This window comes from Anabrus simplex, chromosome 14 (genome assembly GCF_040414725.1).
Source record: "Anabrus simplex isolate iqAnaSimp1 chromosome 14, ASM4041472v1, whole genome shotgun sequence".
Lineage (NCBI taxonomy): Eukaryota > Metazoa > Arthropoda > Insecta > Orthoptera > Tettigoniidae > Anabrus > Anabrus simplex.
Window position 1 is genome coordinate 16263429 of NC_090278.1, and position 20128 is coordinate 16283556.

The following is a 20128-nucleotide window of genomic DNA, read 5'->3' on the forward strand; positions in this document are numbered from 1 at the left end:
GGAAAATTGGAGTACCTGGAGAAAGCTTTCCCGCCTTTGCTTTGTCTAGCACAAATCTCACATGGAGTGACTGGGACTGGAAGCACGGTATTCAGAGACGAGATACCGATGCGCTTGCGCCTGAGCCAGGGAGGTTTCCTTGAAGATCTTGAAATGGAAATAAAATGCTAACAATTTATCGTGGACAGGCTGCTCATATACATAAACAAAGCGAAGCTCTTCTTTCACATTGAGGAGGCATATTAACTACTCTAAAAACATATCCCTTTGCTGACAAAAGTAACTTCCGGCGATTATTCAACATTTTGTATATATTGGTTTTACACATAATTCTTCATTGCTACAAGAAATATCTGCATATATACCTCTAACACCCTGTATAATTGGATGTTGTTGAACTCCATCGCCAATAATATCAAGGGCTTTTCATGGGTTGAGTTTACTTTGGTGTTTGCTTGAATCTTATAAAAAGGATAGCATGGGTAAAATTGTAGTAGTATAGGGCTTATTTTCACAGGTTTTCACGGATTTATTCCAATCACTGACTTCAACCTCTTGTTTTGTTCATAATATAACATCATACATTTAATGTAAATAAAACTATTTTGTTTTGTGATATTTGAGCATTAATTCACTGGCACTTTCAGACCTCTTAATTTGGAAGTTCACTTTGGTCATCAGGCACATTTAATTAACTACAGTGAAGGCTCAATTTTATCATCAGGCATGTTTCCTTAACCTTAAATATTAATTGTATTGGATGACCATGATAGTACAGTGATGTGAATTGGAGGATGCAAAAAAAAGTTCAGTACTCAGTATGTCTATTCAACACTTGCAACGTTGAGATATGAGCTTTTTAGTGACTTCTTTGAGATTTCATTAGAGAAAAGCCAGTGGCCAATTCTCTGCCACTTACTGTGCGAGTAAACTGTAGCCGTCGATATACGATTCCTTAATTACAGACGCCTCCATGAGAACTACATGAACTTCATGAAGAGCTTTGGGCACTGAAGCTGAACTTTCAATTTCCATTCAAAAAATGTTGACAGACACAATATTATAATACCAGAGCCTAGAGCAGGTACAGTTTTGAGCTACTTGTCTACTCATAATGAAAGGAACACACTAGTGACATGTACCAACGGAAGCACAGGCGTACTCAATCAGCGGCAACAATTTCTTCAACTGAATACCATATTATGACTTGACTCGGCACTGACTTATTCCCTTGAAGAGTTTATTCAATGGTTTGAATAATTTTTCATGCACTTCTAGCGTTATACCACTTGTGTTCATGTGACTCTTGTGTGTTCATCCGGAATACTTCTTACCCCGCATCTGAACGGCTCCTCAATGCGGGTTACAGAGCACACTTCTACAGAAGTCGAAATCAGAAAAAGGTTCGTCCATGGCTGAGAACAAGCTGGTGTCGTATATCTGTGATTGATGAGGCTATAACTTTTGAAATGTCCTTTGCTCAAGCACTTGGCAAAATGAAACTGCAAATTTTGCCTCACAGAAAATGGCGCAAAGGGACTGGACTGCTCTCTGGTGTACATCATGAGGTGAGCCTAAAAGGTGCCGTTCTGGTTGAAGAAATCTGCTGTGTGCGATTGCATGTGCCTGGCTACATCTCCAGAATTGCAGAAGGTCTTTGAAACTGCGACTCTCGTGAAGATATTATTTCAACGTAAAGCAAAATAACTTTATATATAATCTCGAGCGGTTTCCGGCGCGACGTGACGATGTGCGCCGTCCCGCCATTCTGGTACACCTTGCGAACGATTTGCCATGAAACACGGAGCAGTAGAGCATCTCACCATTGTGGTTCACATGTACTCGGTTATGTTACAAGATTCTTTGTACATTTTATCGCATTACTGAACACCCGAGTGCCTTAACACGTGTCTGCATTCGGATGTGAACTGTTGGATAGACTTTCTGGCATTAGGTTTACACAGACATTTCGCTGTATGGCTTCTAGTCTGTATGCGTTTGCGTTTGTTTCGTGAGAGCAATTCAAAACAGTGCGTCAGTGTGGCTACATGCCCGTGTGTGTCCGAAAGTCACGTGCTAATTTGGATTTACTGCTGAATGACTTGCCACAGACAATGCAGTCGTTGGTGAAGGACTTGCCGCAGACATTGCATTTGTAAGGTTTGTAGGCTGTGTGTGTCGTCAAATGTTCGAGAATGTAATTATATCGTTGAGCAGTTTACCATAGACATAGCAGCAGTATTGCTTCTCGCCTCTGTGTGTGTGTGTGTGTGTGTGTGTGTGTGTGTGTGTGTGTGTGCGCGTATGATCGGCTAGCTGGCCTCTCCCGATGAACGATTTGTCACAGACATTACACGAGTGCGGCATGCTACCTGTGTATGACAGCACGTGATATCATAGTTGTTGTTTAGAGCTGAATGACTTCCTACACACATTACACATGTATGGTTTTATCATGTTTGAGCCGGCATATGCGATAATCTAGGCTTCCTTTCTTCATAAAAGATTTTCCACAGACGTCGCAGGAGAATGATTTCTCACATGTGTACGTTCGCAGGTGTTTAGCTAGGTGGCCTTTCTGAGTGAATAATTTGCCACAGACAGTGCAGCAGTATGGTTTCTCGCCTGTGTGACTCCGCAAGTGACGTACTAAGCCTCCTTTGTTTGAAAATGATTTGCCACAGACATTGCATTCTGTATGAGACCGCAAATGCTCTGTCAGCTTGTTCTTCTTTGTGAAGCATTCATGACAATATCTGCACACTAGGAGCGGGTGGAACAAGAGGTGTTTCGACAGGCTGTTTCCGCTGCCAAAAACCTTTCCACAGTGATCGCACTTAAAGTGGCGATCATCTTTGTGTCTCTTCAGATGTCGCAACAGGCCCAACTTCCCGTCCAGGACTTCACTGCACACATTGCACATAAAACAAGGTTCTCCACCGTCCGGAGAATGATGACCTGTGTTGCTCACCTCGCTTCTCGATCTACAATGACAAATTAAAACTATGTTACTAATAGTTCAAGAGCAAACTCCACTACAACTCTCACACAAAGGAATCGCTAACAGCACATTCAACTCACTAATATACCATTCAGGGAGTTTGTTACTCATGAAAACCACATTCCTTAGGGCGAACATAATTTCAGGTCAGATTAGAGTGTAGTCTTAAATTTCAAAAGCTCTAAAATCACGATATCACAGGCAAGAAACTTCTGATAATTTAGGAATGTACAAACTCATTTAAAGAATGCATGAGAAGTGATTCAGTCTAAGAGGAGAAATACAGGCTCTTTCATCTGGCATACATTCATCTACTGAAGTACGAATATATCTGCACTCCCACATAAAGGACGGCACATGCTTAGGAATTTTCTTCTTAATCAACCACTCTGTGCTTTGTGCAAGTAGTAACCTTTGTAAAAGCACTTGTTGTTGACGTTGCTTGAGAGAATCCATTGTAGATATTCATTAAGTTAAAAACATTGTTTGCTGACAATCACCGTGATGGCTAATCTTTTATGAATGTCATTAACTGTCATGCAAACATGCCTATTATATTTGTACATTTTTGTCATATCAGTGTAGCATTCTACTAAGTCACAGTGTGGTTATTGCTAATTACATAGTTTATGTGCAATCAAACACAGCCGACCTATATAACGGATGGTAGGTTTATACAAGGAAGTTCATACTTACCACCATGTATTACATCAGTCTGTCTTAATTGCTGCTTCTGCACTACACAAATGGGGGTGGTTGGAGTCTCCTTCCTGCAACTGTGGTGCTGAAGTGCAAACCATCAGCCACATCATGAAAGAATGTCCTCTCTGAGCATTCACTGGACCTCTACATCAAGTAACCCCTACGGCACTCACTTGGCTGGAAGGACTTGACATCAGCTTGTGATGAAATCTCAGAACCTGCAGTCCTGTGTATATGTTTACCTCCTAGGTAGTCTGTAAATACTCTATATCCATGTATTTAAATATGTTTATATTTTTCTACTAACACTTATATGTGAAATAAATTTTAAACGATTGTCAAATGAAGCATCATACGCTAAATAAATAATAAATTGCTCTCTTTTCATGTGCTAAATATATAATAAATTGCTCTCTTTAACAGAGGTCGTATGCAATGTGGAACACACTAGTGATGGTTAAATCTTCGAAAAGCTGGAATATAACGAGCAAATGACGGCTCTTTCCCTAACACTGACGCCTTCTTTTCTCCTCCAGATACTGCTGTCATAGACATTATGAAGGTGACAAAGGTATGGTTTTGGTAGCAGTGTTTTATTACAACGTTCTGATATCCTGAATTTGATCCGAAATGCAAGCTATCATGTCCTTGAATATTCTAATAGTGTTCCTTTAACACTACACCTAGAAAGAGCTGAAAATCATGGTTTGAGACAAACTTCACGCTGACAGGATATTGAATTGCACTGTAGTGGATATTGATGCTATGTAAAAGAAGGAATGAGATTCCTTTTCTTTCAATGATCACGGACAAAGTGATATATTTAGTGGAATGATAACATTCGTGGGATAGCATCCACATCTGTGGCTATCTCCCCACCGCAGAGTGGTTCTACATATTCTAGGAACGAAGAGCGAGAAATACAAATTTCTTAGTTAAGGGTGAGAAAAGGCACGTGGGAAAAGTCAATCACGCAGGCCAAAATACATTGTAACATGTAAGGGCACTTCTCAATTGATGCTGTATGCACTGAATTCACATGGCCCAGTCAGATGCATGGCATGTTCACAAGCAAAGTAGTAGGAGGCTCGGCCACGTGTTGTACTGCACTCTTAGGAGAAAATAAGTGAACAAATAGAAGGCGGTATTGATTACAGATATGACAGGCTAGACTTCTTGATCATCATACACTGGATTTTATGTCATACCTCTTGTGACATATCCAATGGTGCAAATGTCTGTGGCCATTCTTCTTTACATAAATATCTGATTTGTGTAACAAGTGATCTATCGGGTTCTCAATTAGTTTTTCAGTAAAATGGTATTTCATTTAGTCCAGATAAATATTTTCTACTGAAACGGGAATGCCCTACGAGCATTCACGTTTCATTCATTTATTAAGAGGAACTCGCCAACACCCAGCCGTAAGCATTTAAAACTCGCGCCGAGCGCACAGGCATTGTGGAAACGGCAAGCAAGCTCCTGCTGTTCTAGAACACCGGCCAAGGTCAAGCGACGTCACGCAGAAGGTTCTTTCGTGTTGCATAGCATTGCAGCATGAACGAAATGTGATATCAATATTTCAATAACGTCACCTTGCAGGCAGGAATAATGAACGCTGCTAGCCGAAACTTCATGTCAATCGGTGTAAAGATGGCCAAGATATAAAATTTTCTTGGGGCCCACATGTGTAGCCACGCCCACTGACCTTCGGCAATATAAGCGAATCACCAGCCTGGGGTAAATCAGAGAGTGTGCAGTGTGGGCAGTGTGCAACTGCAGTGTGCCGTAGGCAGAGAGAGTGAGAGGAGTCGGCAGTAAGCCGTGAGCTCAGTGTGTGTGTGCAAGTAAGCACGTTGCGATATAATTCATCACTCGGTCCGGCTGTGTACTTCAGTTCGGAAACGTTAGTGTTGGAAGCTTTCTTCGTGGGCTTGAACTTTGTGCATGAACAAAAACGTAATTTCGTTTTTATCAGTCTGTACGACTGGGCGATTATATTTCGTTTGTGGACTATGAATGTTTCTAGCATAAACTGTGCCTACCTTGATTTCATTTAAAGACTGTGTTTCGAGCATAAACTGTGCCAACCTTGATTTCATTTAAAGACTGTGTGAAAACAGCGATAACGTTTCTAACATAAACTGTGCCAGCCTTCATTTCATTTAAAGACTGTGTCTATCCATTGAACTGTGTTCGTAATAAAACTGTGCCGACCTTCATTTTATTTAAAGACTGTGTTTATCCATTTTTCGGAACTGTGTTCGTAATAAAACTGTGCCGACCTTCATTTCATTTAAAGACTGTGTCTATCCATTGAACTGTGTTCGTAATAATACTGTGCTAGCCTTCATTTCATTTAAAGACTGTGTCTATCCATTGAACTGTGTTCGTAATAAACTGTGCCAACATTCCCTCTCAAAGACAGTATTAACTTGTGGAATACGGTATCGTAATTTCTTTCCGAGGGACCATGCCAATTCCCATCATAATCTGTTCAGAATCACGTATGATCTTAAGTGCCAATGATAATCTTCTGAAAATTACGACGTAACAGAACATGGACTGTCGTTTATTTCAACAAGTGTGTGAATATTGTGCACATGGTGTACAGTGCAGAGACTGTACCCGGTGAATTTAATTTTATTTGTGAAGTGCTTAATCACTGCACCTCGGAAGGTCCTAGATTGTTTTCGTTTGTTTATTATTCCAAATACGATAATTCCTTCCATCTTATTCTCATGGAACTGTGATTCTGACTTTATCCTTGCTGCTAAAGTGCGTTCAACATCATTGACTGTGGGAACTATTTCGGTGTGCTTCGCCTTAGAGAGGTGTCACACCAGAGTCCCATGACGTCCGATGCGGAAGCTCCACATTTCCCCGTTCCTGCCTCAGGTTCGAATCGCCATCAACACTAATACAGAGAAAACACCAACGACGGAAGACAACGCCGACGCCGACCGCAAGACGACGCAGACGCCGCAGGACGACGTCCCCTCCACACCTTCAAGGACAACTCCACGATTCAGCTGTAAGAGGTGACATAATTCTTTGCATATCTATTGAATAAACTGAAGGATCCACTTAATCGTACATTTTTTTTCACTACCCTTCTCTCTCACTCTCTTACCATGGGCCGTACACGCCTTGTCGTTTCTCATGCTCTCCGATAAACTGAAGTACGGGCGTTCCTGTTTCACTACGAATACGCTACGTTGAAGTAACACGTGGCGCATCCCAGGTGACGGATACGGGTTCCCACTGGCCAGCCGGCAGACTTGAGCGAAATATTATAGCTCTTGCGGTCGGAACACGCACAATGTCTTCAATGGCAACTTTAGCGGATATTGAGACGAAGCAGGTCGTACTCTACCTTTCTGGAAGTTAATGCAGAAAGGAGCTTAGCATTTCTTTCTTAAACGACCAGATGCAAAAGGCGTCTGTTCTCTACGTTGGGAGCGGTGTATCTACCTCCTGTCAACAGCTCTAAACTGCTTCAAGACAACCCGGCCGTAAAATAATACAGCCACATTACAGAAATATGTTTCAAGGAATCGGAACCAATGGAAGGGACGCGCATTGGCATGGACCAGTCAGCATGAAAGGTATGCAAGGGTTACGGTCACACGGGCTGTGACGGCTCATCAAGCGAGTACCCTTTTATGTATCACATAACTGAACTATGTCTGGAGGACGTAAAAAATTAGCCGCAGCAACTGAGAGAAGGCATACAGGCGTCTGCGAGGTGCAGGAAAAAGATGGGTTGGAGAAAATTCATGCGAAATGGGGTGCGGCTACTAACTTGATGTACAACGGAAGCCCAAGAACAACTAATGGTGTTGGCACTGTTGTATCAGCAAAATATGACAGTTCATTCTCCGAGGTGTAAAAGTATGAAATTCTAACGCTCCATAACTGGCCAGGGCACGGAAACCAAAGATGCCTTCTGGGCACTGCCTGACAAGAAGACCGCTGACTATCTTATCGTTGCTGGAGGTATGAAAGGACACGTCGGACGGAGCAAGGAAAAACACACAGTCCAGGGCGTTCAGAAAAACGACGATGGTCAACAAATTCCCGATTATGCAGAAACTGATCATCGCGAACACACGGTTCAGAAAATGTGATATTCATCTAATCACATACTACAATAGCTCCCATTCAACTAACACTGAATATATCCTTGCGAGAGGAAGGAATCTCAAAGATATTCTAGAGACAACAGTTGAACCTTACGAGACCACTGGGAGGAAGCATCGGCCAGTCATCTGTAAACTGCAGATAAAGTCCCCAAGAGCCCAATACTTCACTGGAAACTGACCAAATGTGATCAAATGGTGGCCTGAAGAAGCAAGCAAACATTGTTGCAAAAGGTACAGTGCAAAAAACACCATACTTGAAGTGAGCCGGATTAAAACGAAAGACCGCACACTCTATTCTTGGAACAACTAAGTCAGGGCGACAACAACGAAGGTGGCTTCAGAATGACGATGTTAAGTTTGCAGTACGGTTGAAGTAACAGCTGTACCACGAGTCTCTTGGTCATTGGAATATCTATAAAGCAGCCACTAGAAAAGTGAAGGAGATTGTTGCTGTAACAAAAGCAAACCGGTAAGCAGGTCTATATGTGAAAAGTGACATGGGGAAGAATAAGCGGAATATTTAACGGCTAGTCAAATCAAGGCATTGCAAAACGGAAGTCCAACGTTTTTATGGCATCAATGAAGAGACAGGTAATTTGCTACTCAACTGGCGGTAAACACGAGTACACTGGCGGAACAACTTCGACAGAATTTCAATCTTGGTATTTCCGTACCTACCAATCCCAATCACCCCTGCTGTTGAAGGTCCAATGTAGGAAATTGGCATCACCGAAGTCCAGGCTATGCTGATGGAAATGAAACCAGGGAAAACCATCAGTCTCAATTACCTTCCGGCAGTGTTTTGTTTCTCTAAATGGGGGGATGCAGCGGTATGGCTAAAGCAAGCTCTTCAACCAGATTACCAAAGGAGGTCAAAAACCAACAGATTGGTGATGGAGATTCCATTCAAAAATAAGGAAAGCCCTGCCGATTTTTCTAATTACCACCCAATCACAGTTCTGAGCCACGCAATGCCAGATTTCGAACAAATCTTCAACAACAGGATTAGCGATTTAGCCAAACATACAAGCCAATCTGAATTTGTGTAAAATTGTGGCACAATAGGAGCACCCCACGCAGTAGGGCTGTTACTTGAGACACACTGCGAAAAGAGCAAGAGGCTTCACCCTGAGAAGGCCGTCTATCAGGTACCTCATAACCTAATCAGTAAGCACTACAAGAACATGGACATTCCAGAGCACCTTGTTGAGAGGGTATAATTGCTCCATGAAGAAACAATGAGTTATGTTCTAAGCTGCCGCAGGGCCGTCTAATGAATTCCGCATTACTGTAGGAGTCCACCAAGGCTCTGCCTTATCACCTCTGCTTTTCATTCTTGTGATGGACTCCATTATATCAGACATGCACAGTCCTATACCATGGACACTTTTCTATGCAAATTATGTCAGTTTGGCTGCAGAGAATAACCTTGATCTCCAGCGTCAGACAGAAGACCGGAACAGTGGACTAGCGCAATATGCCCTGCGCCTCAACAAAAATAAGACAAAATACATGGCATTAAATCATCGAGAATTTGGAACCAGGCATGTTGACGGTGAAGATATAGCACGAGCAGAGAAATGTAAGTATCTAGGCTCCACAATCTCTGATGATGGCCGACTTACTGAAGAAGTCAACTTAAGGATATACAAAGGCTGACTGAAGTGGAGAAGACAACAGGCGCCCTTCCGACCTTAGGGCGAAGGGCCATCTCTAATCTAAGTACTACCCAAATGTTATGCATCCTGTCGTTTCCTACAGCAATGAATGCTGGCCAGCTCTAGAGATGGAACGCTAATTAAGCATCATGGATACGAAGTTGCTTAGGTCGAAGACTGGCATAACAAGACTGGATCATATTTCAAATGATGTTACAGTATTAGAAACTGTTTTCACATTGCACCAATCCAGGGGAAAATTGAGGAAAGGCGTGTGTGCTGATTTGGGCATGTGTTGCATGCAGAGGATGATATATTGGGAAAGTCAGCATATACCCAGAAAGTCAGTGAAAAAGGGCCCAAGTGATGAACAAGACAACATAGGACAGATAAAGTGCACAACAAACTAACTGGAGAAAATGAATCACAACACTGGACCCTGCCACCAGGCAGGACCAAAGAAGCAGAATAACAAACAGCAGATTGATGAATATTCTGTTATAAAAATGGGATAAAATGGATATTTTACACATCCTATAATTCAAATGCATATGTTCAAATTCTCTCCACTAAAGCCTATGTCCAAAATCTATATTTTTATATATATTTTCACAAAATACAGTAGTGATTGAATGACAGAACGCTTCTGGATTTTGTGCTTAAGTGACTCCCATAAATGTATGGAAAGAAAAATATTTAATTCAACAAAATAAAAATTTCAGGATTATCTTTGTTAATCAGGTGTGACAGTTTGAGTATCCGGTGAAATTCTATGAGTACCAACAGAAGGGATAAGGAGTGACAGTTTGAATATCCGGTGAAATTTTATGAGTACCAACAGAAGGGATAAGGAGTGACAGTTTGAATATCCGGTGAAATTCTATGAGTACCAATCAGGAGTGACAGTTTGAATATCCGCTGAAATTCTACGAGTACCAACAGAAGGGATCAGGAGTGACAGTTTGAATATCCGGTGAAATTCTATGAGTACCAACAGAAGGGATCAGGAGTGACAGTTTGAATATCCAGTGAAATTCTATGAGTACCAACAGAAGGGATAAGGAGTGACAGTTTGAATATCCGGTGAAATTCTATGAGTACCAACAGAAGGGATAAGGAGTGACAGTTTGAATATCCGGTGAAATTCTATGAGTACCAATCAGGAGTGACAGTTTGAATATCCGCTGAAATTCTACGAGTACCAACAGAAGGGATCAGGAGTGACAGTTTGAATATCCGGTGAAATTCTATGAGTACCAACAGAAGGGATCAGGAGTGACAGTTTGAATATCCGGTGAAATTCTATGAGTACCAACAGAAGGGATAAGGAGTGACAGTTTGAATATCCGGTGAAATTCTATGAGTACCAACAGAAGGGGAGTCCATCAGTGTACTCTAGCCTGAATGGAATTTTGCAATTCATATTTCTGCTCACATCCGCCATAGATAGCAAATGATCAGAATTTTTTTTTTTTTTTTTTCACCCCAATCAAATCTACAAATATGAACACCATGGAGGAGTAGCAGAAAATGGTCAGCTCAGCACCATGTGACACTCAACACTCTACAAGTGGAAGGAAAATACATCACTAAGTGGTTACTTGAGGATCATGAGTCTCTGCACAAATGAAGATGAGGGAGATGTGTCTCTCCACTAATGGAAGATAATCTCATCACGAATTGGTAAATTCCAAAATGTGTGTCTTTCCACAAGTAAGCGATTAGGAAATTTTATGAATCATAAAACATGTTCTTATATAATTCAGTACCAATTTGACATGGCACATCTTTTAGATATTTTAAAAGTAGTCATTTAAGTTGCTAAATGATACTGGTAGACTGTTGAAATGAGTCAAAATAACAACACCTGAGGTGAGATATAAGACAAAGTAGGAGGAAGTACATGAGATCTGGTCAACTGAAACCTTCAGAAGCTTCTAAAATCTATGATACACAAAACACACAAAAGGCTTGCTGCTTTGCTTCTTTGAAAGTGCTTCTGCACAAGATATCTTTAGGAAGAAGGAAGCTAATTTGAACTCCATCCAAAAATAGAAATATGCATTTTGTGTGTGCGAAATGTATTCATAAGCAACATTTTTATTGGTGGTCATAATACAAGATTGTTCTCTAACGTAGCTTATTGTCTACAGATACACAAGAATTACAAAGAAACAGCAGAATTTGAACCGTGAAGAGTTGATCTATTTGGGCGATCTTGAGTTGTGTGCATGGTTCTACTCTGACTAATGAGAGAGTGTAAGCTGGTACTGGGCAGTTTGGAGGACTGAAATGAATATTTCTTGCTAGTGGTTGTGAATTACAGTAGGAAAAATCCAATGTGTCACATAATAGTTGAGAAGACTCTAACCACCCACGACCGAGCTCGATAGCTGCAGTCACTTAAGTGCGGCCAGTATCCAGTAATCGGGAGATAGTGGGTTCAAACCCCACTGTCGGCAGCCCTGAAGATGGTTTTCCGTGGTTTCCCATTTTTACACCAGGCAAATGCTGGGGCTGTACCTTAATTAAGGCCATGGTCGCTTTCATCCCATTCCAAGGCCTTTCCTATCCCATCGTTGCCACAAGACACATCTGTTGGTGCGACGTAAAGCAAATAGCGAAAAAAACACCCAGGAAATCAAATAAACCTTTCAGAATTCGTAATTTCCATCACTAACATGGTTTGAAGTCAAATGTTAGGCTATGAAGGCCATTGCAGGACCGGCCAGTTCAAGGGCTCGGTTAAGAGCACCAATCAGTGATTATACAAACATTTCACACTGTAACCAACAAGGGTGTGAAAGCAAAATATTAATTTGCCAGCAGTCAAATGGGACACCTACAGTTGGAAAAATACTACTTCATTAAATATTTGAAAACAGGATATACACGTGTGCTAGTTTGTAATGTCAAGGATGAAAATACAAATTTTGAAATAATATTACATCAGTACATTATAATTTACCTATCTTTATGAGATAATAAATTCACTTGAAGAATTCTGATTTTTTTTTTTTTTTAGGCAACCTGCACAAATTTAAAACACTTGTAGCTTTCCAATTTATTAGTTTATACTAACTGTAATGTGTTTGCAATCAACACACTACAAGCAATTGACTGATAATGAGCACTAAAATGAATAGTGGGAATTGGTAACAATCAGCAAGTGTGACCACAACACTGGAGCACACATAAATTCAATTCCTAAGATCATTTTTTTACAATTAAAACAATGTGGAAGTTTTATTTGAAACCTTTGATATCTAGGATGTAGCACTACTGATCTGAAAGTTTAATTTCTACAACACATTATCTGCTTTGGCATCCACAAACAGAGAAATCTGACTTAACACACAAGTGAACAGAAAAGAAGAATCTAACCAAACAAATAATTTAAAATAACATTTTTTTGAGTGATCATACTATAGAACTCAGCCATCATTATATTGATTAATGAACCTAAGTATGCTAGTTTGAAATTATTATACTGTTTACAATGTACATAAAACCTAACAATTCTGAATTTTTAGACTTAGTTTATATTCTACAAACATGCATTTTTCTGTGTCATGTTGGTAGAAAACGTACAAAATTAATGAGAATATCTGAAGGTAATAGTTGCTGATGGCATTTCATATGATATGAATGTGATGAACAAATGATGCAGTGACAGTGACATTTCAACAATGACCAGCTATTTTCTTTATCCTCTTATCTTCACATTCCCCTGTTCCCATCTTTCTATATATGACTTGACCTGTCACCTCTTTGTTGATTTTTATGGTTGCTTAAACGTACTGTAAACAAATACACTTCAAAATATCTAGCTTTACCAGAAATTTCTTTTGTAGATATTTATTTTTAAAAACTACATAACAAAACACTAAATGTGATCTTAAAGTTCCCGAATTTTTAGAGGTAGTGTTTAAATGTTACCTTGTACAGAAAGGATTAAACTGATGATAATGCCCACATTCTCGAGATAAACCAACCAATACTGAACACAACTGTGAATAGGTACACCCTATTCAATATTGTATGGGATTAATGGAGTACATACCTTGTTTCTTCTTTGATGTATGGCAACAGCTGATCATCAGTATGTTCTTCTATGAATATTTCCTCCTTAACATCTTTGGACAGCTATAAGTAAGAAATAAGGAAAGTAGAATAAAAAAGTAAGGGAATAAAAATTATAGGCCTAAACAATAAATAGCTGAGAAAATCAGTTTTTGTAATAACAGAAGAAGAGTTTAGTTAACTTATTTTCCATTTTCAAAATATGAGAATGGAAAGGAACAATCAAATCAAAATTGCTCGAAATGCAAAAGAGGTGTCTACCTTGGTGGCAAATGGTACACAAAAATACGTTATAATCAAGCACTAAATGTTAAATGAACAGAAAAGAAGACAATTTCCTAAAATACAGGATTATAAATGTGCACTAATTTTTTTCTATTAAACACATTTTTTGAGTTATCACACTATTCAACTCAGCCATCATTATATTGATTAATGAACCTAATTATGTTAGTTTGAAATAAATAATAGTAATAATAATAATGAATTTACATTTACAAAATTCTACTCATAATATCTTCTGTATTTACGAACATAATCAACTCATATAAAACTTGTGTAACTACTTCAAATAATACTATACAAATGATATTATATTAAAATTTACATTGCATTTATTTTATTTCATTGCCCTTTTGGGAACCTAACTTGCATAACAAACTGCTGCATCTTAACCTGAGTCACTTTTGCCACTGCTTTTCAGACAACTGATAAGAGAGATAAGAAAGTGAAAAGGAACACACTGTAGGATAGCAGTAGACAAGGTAGCAATAGAAAAGGAGGAACATTTGTAAATATGAAAATTTCAAATTGCTTATATATTTGTGAATATTCAGCAGAGCATATGTACACATTCATGCGGAGATGGAGGCAATTTCATGTATGTGCACATGTACAATTTAAAAGAATAATAATAATAAAATAATCATAATAAATACTATCTCCAAATCATTACCCAATACCATTCCTTGCTTCTCCTTCTCTTTCTGTTGGACCCTAGTTCCACAATGACAAGCTATTTGCTTTATCCTCTCATATTCACATTCACCTGTTCCCATCTTCCTACACATGACTTGATTTGTCACCTCTTTGTTCATTTCCGTGTTCTGTTCCTATATACTTCCTTTCCCAAACCACTTTACTGTAATCTGTACATTGCTCAAAATTTAAAAAGGATGGTATTTCTGTACCAGTCATATCCATAGTAACAAGGAAATGCATTTTTTAATTTTCCGTAATTTCTGTCTATCTGTCTGTCTGTATGTATGTTTGTTTGTATGTACACGCATCACGAGAAAACGGCTGAAGAGAATTTAATGAAAATCGGTATGTAAAGTCCGGAAATAAGTCGCTACAATCTAGGGTATAAATAATCTTTCTCGCGCTAAGAGAAATGGTAGTTTAGGGGAAGGCCTAAAATTTAATTCTCAAATATTTATGTTATTAGTAGTCCTATATTAGTGAAAATCGGTATGTAAATTTCTAAAATAAGTCGCTACAATATAAACTATAAATAATCTTATTCACGCTAAGAGAAATGGTAGTTTAGGGAAGGATAAAATTTAATTCTCAAATATTTATTAGTTGTCCCATCGTAAATAAAATCGGTATGCAAAGTTGGAGAATAAGTCGCTACAATCTAGGCCATAAATAACTTTATTCACGTTGAGCGAAATGGTAGTTCAGGGGAAGGCCCAAAAATTAATTATCGAATATTTGTATTATTAGTGGCCTTATTGACAATTACTATATAAATGAAGTTACATAGTATTAAATTTCCGATCATTTATGTCTTTTAAATTTTGACCGTACCGGCTATGATAACGGAGATTTTTTTTTGCTATTTGCTTTACGTCGCACCGACACAGATATGTCTCATGGCGATGATGGGATAGGAAAGGCCTAGGAAGTGGAAGGAAGCGGCCGTGGCCGTGGCCTTAATTAAGGCGCAGCCCCGGCATTTGCCTGGTGTGAAAATGGGAAACTACGGAAAACCATCTTCAGGGCTGCCGACAGTGGGGCTCGAACCCATTCTCCCGATTACTGGTTTCTGGCCGCACATAAGCGACTGCAGCTATCGAGCTCGGTACGGAGATATTTATGAATATGGATTTATGAATATGGTGTCCGGCTGGCCATTTTTGTTCTGTACTTAACATCTCTTCAACACGTACTACATGTACGTAACACGACCTAATACGTTGAAAGTCTGTTTCGATTACAATGCGGTCGTGAAAATTCAATATTCATCAATATGGATTTTTGTTGCTAAGATCATATCAGCTCAGTCACGAGAAAATGGGTAAACAGAATTTAATGAAAATCGGTGTGTAAAGTCGGGGAATAAGGAACTACAGTCTACGCTATAATTAATTTTATAAGATGGCCTTATATTACAGAGTCGAACGAAAACTGAATGTGAAGGCCTACTATACAGAAAGCTCATAACTTTGCTCAACAAAACATTACATTGACCATTGTTTGTTGTGATTTGCTTTCTGTCTCTGTTGCCATTCATCTCCGATAGATGGGATTACTACTGTATACCGCGTTTTTTTAATTTGCTCTACGTCGCGCCGACACGGACGGGACTCATGGCGATGATGGGATGCGAAAGGGCTAGGAGTGGGAAGGAAGCAGCCCCTACGTTAATTACGTTACAGCCCCAGCATTTTCCTGGTGTGGAAACTGGAGACCACGGAAAACCATCTTCAGGGCTGTCGACAGTGGAGTTCGAACCCACTACCTCCCGATTCAAGCTCACAGCTATGCGCCCCTAACCTCACAGCCAACTCACCCGGTCGTACCGAGCATAACAGCCTGCCTGAATATTGGCGGGAAGTAGCTGGGGAGTTGGATAAATTTCTGATACTACTGATACGTAACAAACTGGCTCATCATAGCGTTCGAGCTATTCGATTCCTACTCTGAGGCACTGATTGGAATGAGCAGTGTGCATATTTAATGGAATAATGGCAGAGAAGTGTTCAAGGCTGTCTGCGGTCTGGTCATTGGAGCACTGGAACTTTGGACTGTTAGATCGACACCGTAGTACTGTTCGTTAAAAGTGAGAAAATGTGCGGTTTATTAATTTCATCGAGTATTTTATATAACATTGCTTTTAATCACTACATTCCTTCTGACGACTTCAGGTACGAAAACCACAAAGACAGTCCTTCTGAGAATCCCGTAGCGAAGCACGGGTACATCAGCTAGTATCAAATAATCCCACATTATTCCTACCATTGAAGTATCCATCATCCCTCTCTGTACATCACATTTGGACCAAAAACACAATCAATCAATCAATCAATCAATCAATCAATCAATCAATCAATCAATCAATCAATCAATCAATCAATCAATCAACAGCATTTAGGGCTGTACGTTGTTTATGTAGAAATAGATTGAGGGACATGTATGAAACAACTCACTTGGTAAATTATTTCAATCACTAAATCATCTTCCTACAAGTGAATATTTGCCAAAATTTGTACCCTTGAATTCAAACTTATCCTCATGTTGTGACCTTTCTTACAATTTAAAGAAAATGACTTAAATTTATTCATCAACTAATGCCATTCCAAGCCATCTCTCCAATGACATCTCTGAATATACTGCTTAACTGAACAGCTTAAATCTCCTTTCTCCAAGTCTTCCCGTCTGAAACTTTGCAACATCTCTGCAACACAACTCTTTTGTTAGAAATCACCCACAAGAAATGGAGCTGTTTTTGTGGATTATTCCCTGTTCTCTAATCAAATACTACTGGTGATGATCTCATACTCTCATTGTGGCCTTGCTGGAGATGTATATGCCCTCTCCTTTACAACCCCTAAATAACCTCATTATCATATTAGAGATCAGTATATTTTATCTTCAATCCTGTTTATGTGATTACTACAATGAAGATCTATCCTTACTATGAATACCTGGGTATGTACAGAGATCCCCATGAGGAACTTTCACCCCATTAACACAATAATTAAACCAGAGAGGAGTCTATTTGTGAAACATACAACGTGGCTCTTCACCTTGTTCACCAACAAAACAGTGCCCGATGTCCATCTTATGATGTTGTGAAGGTTTTTTGCAGTACTCACAATCCTGAAACTTATTTATTACAAAGTGCCTTAAGTTCATTATTCATACTGTTGATATATATCAGGGAATAAAGGTCTCAGAATATTGTTCTCTGGGTCCAAATCCCATAATTGTTACAGGATCAAATTAAGTTTCATCTAGGTGTACTCTAATGTTCTGAGTTCTACAGGGGCTTTATTTACGCTTGGCAAGGACTTTCTCGCTCGAACTTGGCCGCCAGTGACTGTTCAGTTGCTGGATACCGCGCGTGCGTATGTACGGCAGAATACGGTGCTCAAAATCATTATTATGCACTTTATTCACCATGTTTACAGTTTATGCTCAAAATCGTTATCATGCATTACCATGCTTTTATCATGCATTTTACTCATGCGCTCCCTAACATAACCGGCATGTCCTAACGAAGTCTTCGGTTACTCTGCCAAGTTCTTCAGCACTGATGGATGCAACTGCAGCTCTTAAAGTTCATCTAGTGTGTGAGGGTTTTTAACATTCCCCACAAATAAAAATCACATGCCTTTAAATCTGGGCTAGGAGGGGGCCACAAATTTTTACTTATGATCCTCGTACCAAACACGCTTCAGTAAGGAGATAACGACCTTTAGTCTATTTTTATTGTTTACTGAACCTGTACGTTTGAATCTCATGGCCAGTTGTTTGATTGTCCGATTGGTAGGAATGGGTCTCACTGGGAATTTCGCTCGAAACTTTTGTGTTGTCCTATCGCACGATTTTCTGCACTTTATGTAAGTATTATGCAGATATACACGTTCACGTAACGAATATTTCACATACATTACAGCACTATACACAATCACAATAAAACACTATACAACACGACATACAGTACGCAGTAGCTTCATTGAACACCCTACTATTTCGGAGCTCAGCTCTCAGCAAGTGCAGAAGTGCCGGAAACCGCGCGCGCCAGCGGCCGGTAGCGGCCTGTCATCGCCGGCCAAGGTCCAGCGAGAAAGTCCTTGCCAAGCATAAATAAAGACCCTGTATTATCTAGAAATACACCAGATGTGGCCTAATTATTAGGGTAAAAGGTATATTTGTATTTTTATATAAATTATTATTATTATTAGCGTATGGTAACTCACACAAAACAATACAAAAGATTAAATATAAATGAACAGTAAGCACAAACCATTATATACATAATTATAAGATATACACATAACATTGAAAACTATCATGCAAGCAAAAGGGTTCAAAGATTTAGATCTAAATTCTCTAGCCATTGTATGGCCTCACCAGAAGCCACCACAAAGTCCTGGCTAGATCCAGCGAATGCCCTTCCAATGCATTCGGTGACGATATGGTCGATAGTCTGTTTAACTGCACCACAGTCACAGGCTGGGGAAGATCTCATACCCCATTTAAACATCATTGAACCACATCTCCCGTGGTTAGTACGGACTCTGTTGAGGGCTACCCATGTCTTGCGGGGCAAATCAAAGCCAGCTGGAAGATTCTTATAATTGAACAATCAACCTTTACAGCCTAATCCTTGAGCATGTTTGGTGGAAAAATTACTCCCTGGGATATCCCTATCCTATGTAATGTACTTTTTTCATATACTGGCTACGGTGAGACTTACTTATTTCCTTTTACTCTTTTGCAGTGCATAGGGCTTCAACAAAGCTGCGTCAGCGTATCCTATTTTGAGCCAGGGTCTTGAGTTCTCCAAAGGTCTTCCCTTCTTGTTTTGCCTCCTCCATCACACTGCGTCTCCATCTGGGTCTTCCTCTTTTCCGTTGTCCTTGGGGGTTGCAAAACAGAGCCGTTGTCTCCACTGCATTCTGCTGCTTCCGCAGGGTGTGGCCGATCCATTTTCACTTCCTACGCTTTATTTGTATGCCAATGGGCTCCACTTCTGTTTGTTTCCAAAGATCTTCGTTTGAAACTACTTTTGGCCAGAGAATACGTTTAATTCTCCTTATGCATCTGTTTATGAATACCTGTAGTTTATGAGTAATCTCTGAGGTAACTTTCCAGGTTTCACAACCATATAACAGTACTGTTTTTACATTTATTTGAAAAATGCGAAGTTTGGTTTTCATTGACATTTCTCTGGCTCTCCATATCAGATAGAGTTGTATGAATGCCGCATTTGCTTTGTGGATTCTCATTTTGACATCAGCAGCTGTTTCTCCATCCTGCGTAGCCACACCGCCAAGATACGTAAACTCTTCGACTTCTTTAATGTCTTCATCATTGACTCTAAATTTCCGTTTGCTCCTCATGTTGATATTCATTGCTTTTGTTTTCTGGGCATTTATCCTGAGGCCCAATGCTCCCGCCTCTTCCTCCAGATCATGTACCTTTCCCACCATATGAGGATGTTTTTGAGTCAATAGGCATAAGTCACCGGCATACTCCGAAGCCTCCAATCTGTTACCCAATCCCCCATTGGATGCCTCTTTGCC

The 20128-nt window shown here is 39.7% G+C and overlaps 1 protein-coding gene across 2 annotated transcripts in view; it reads right to left on the minus strand.

Moving 5' to 3' along the window:
• Nucleotides 1–2289: 2289 nt before the first annotated feature.
• Nucleotides 2290–20128, minus strand: part of LOC136885203 (gastrula zinc finger protein XlCGF8.2DB-like) — a 48921-nt gene continuing 31082 nt past the window's right edge. For both annotated transcript variants that reach the window (XM_067157624.2, XM_067157626.2), the window contains exons 4-5: nt 13570–13652; nt 2290–2984 (exon numbers count right to left, since the gene is read on the minus strand). In XM_067157624.2, coding sequence (XP_067013725.2) covers nt 2435–2984; nt 13570–13652 — 633 coding nt within the window. In that variant the 3' untranslated portion in view covers nt 2290–2434. The remainder of the gene's footprint in view (nt 2985–13569; nt 13653–20128) is intronic.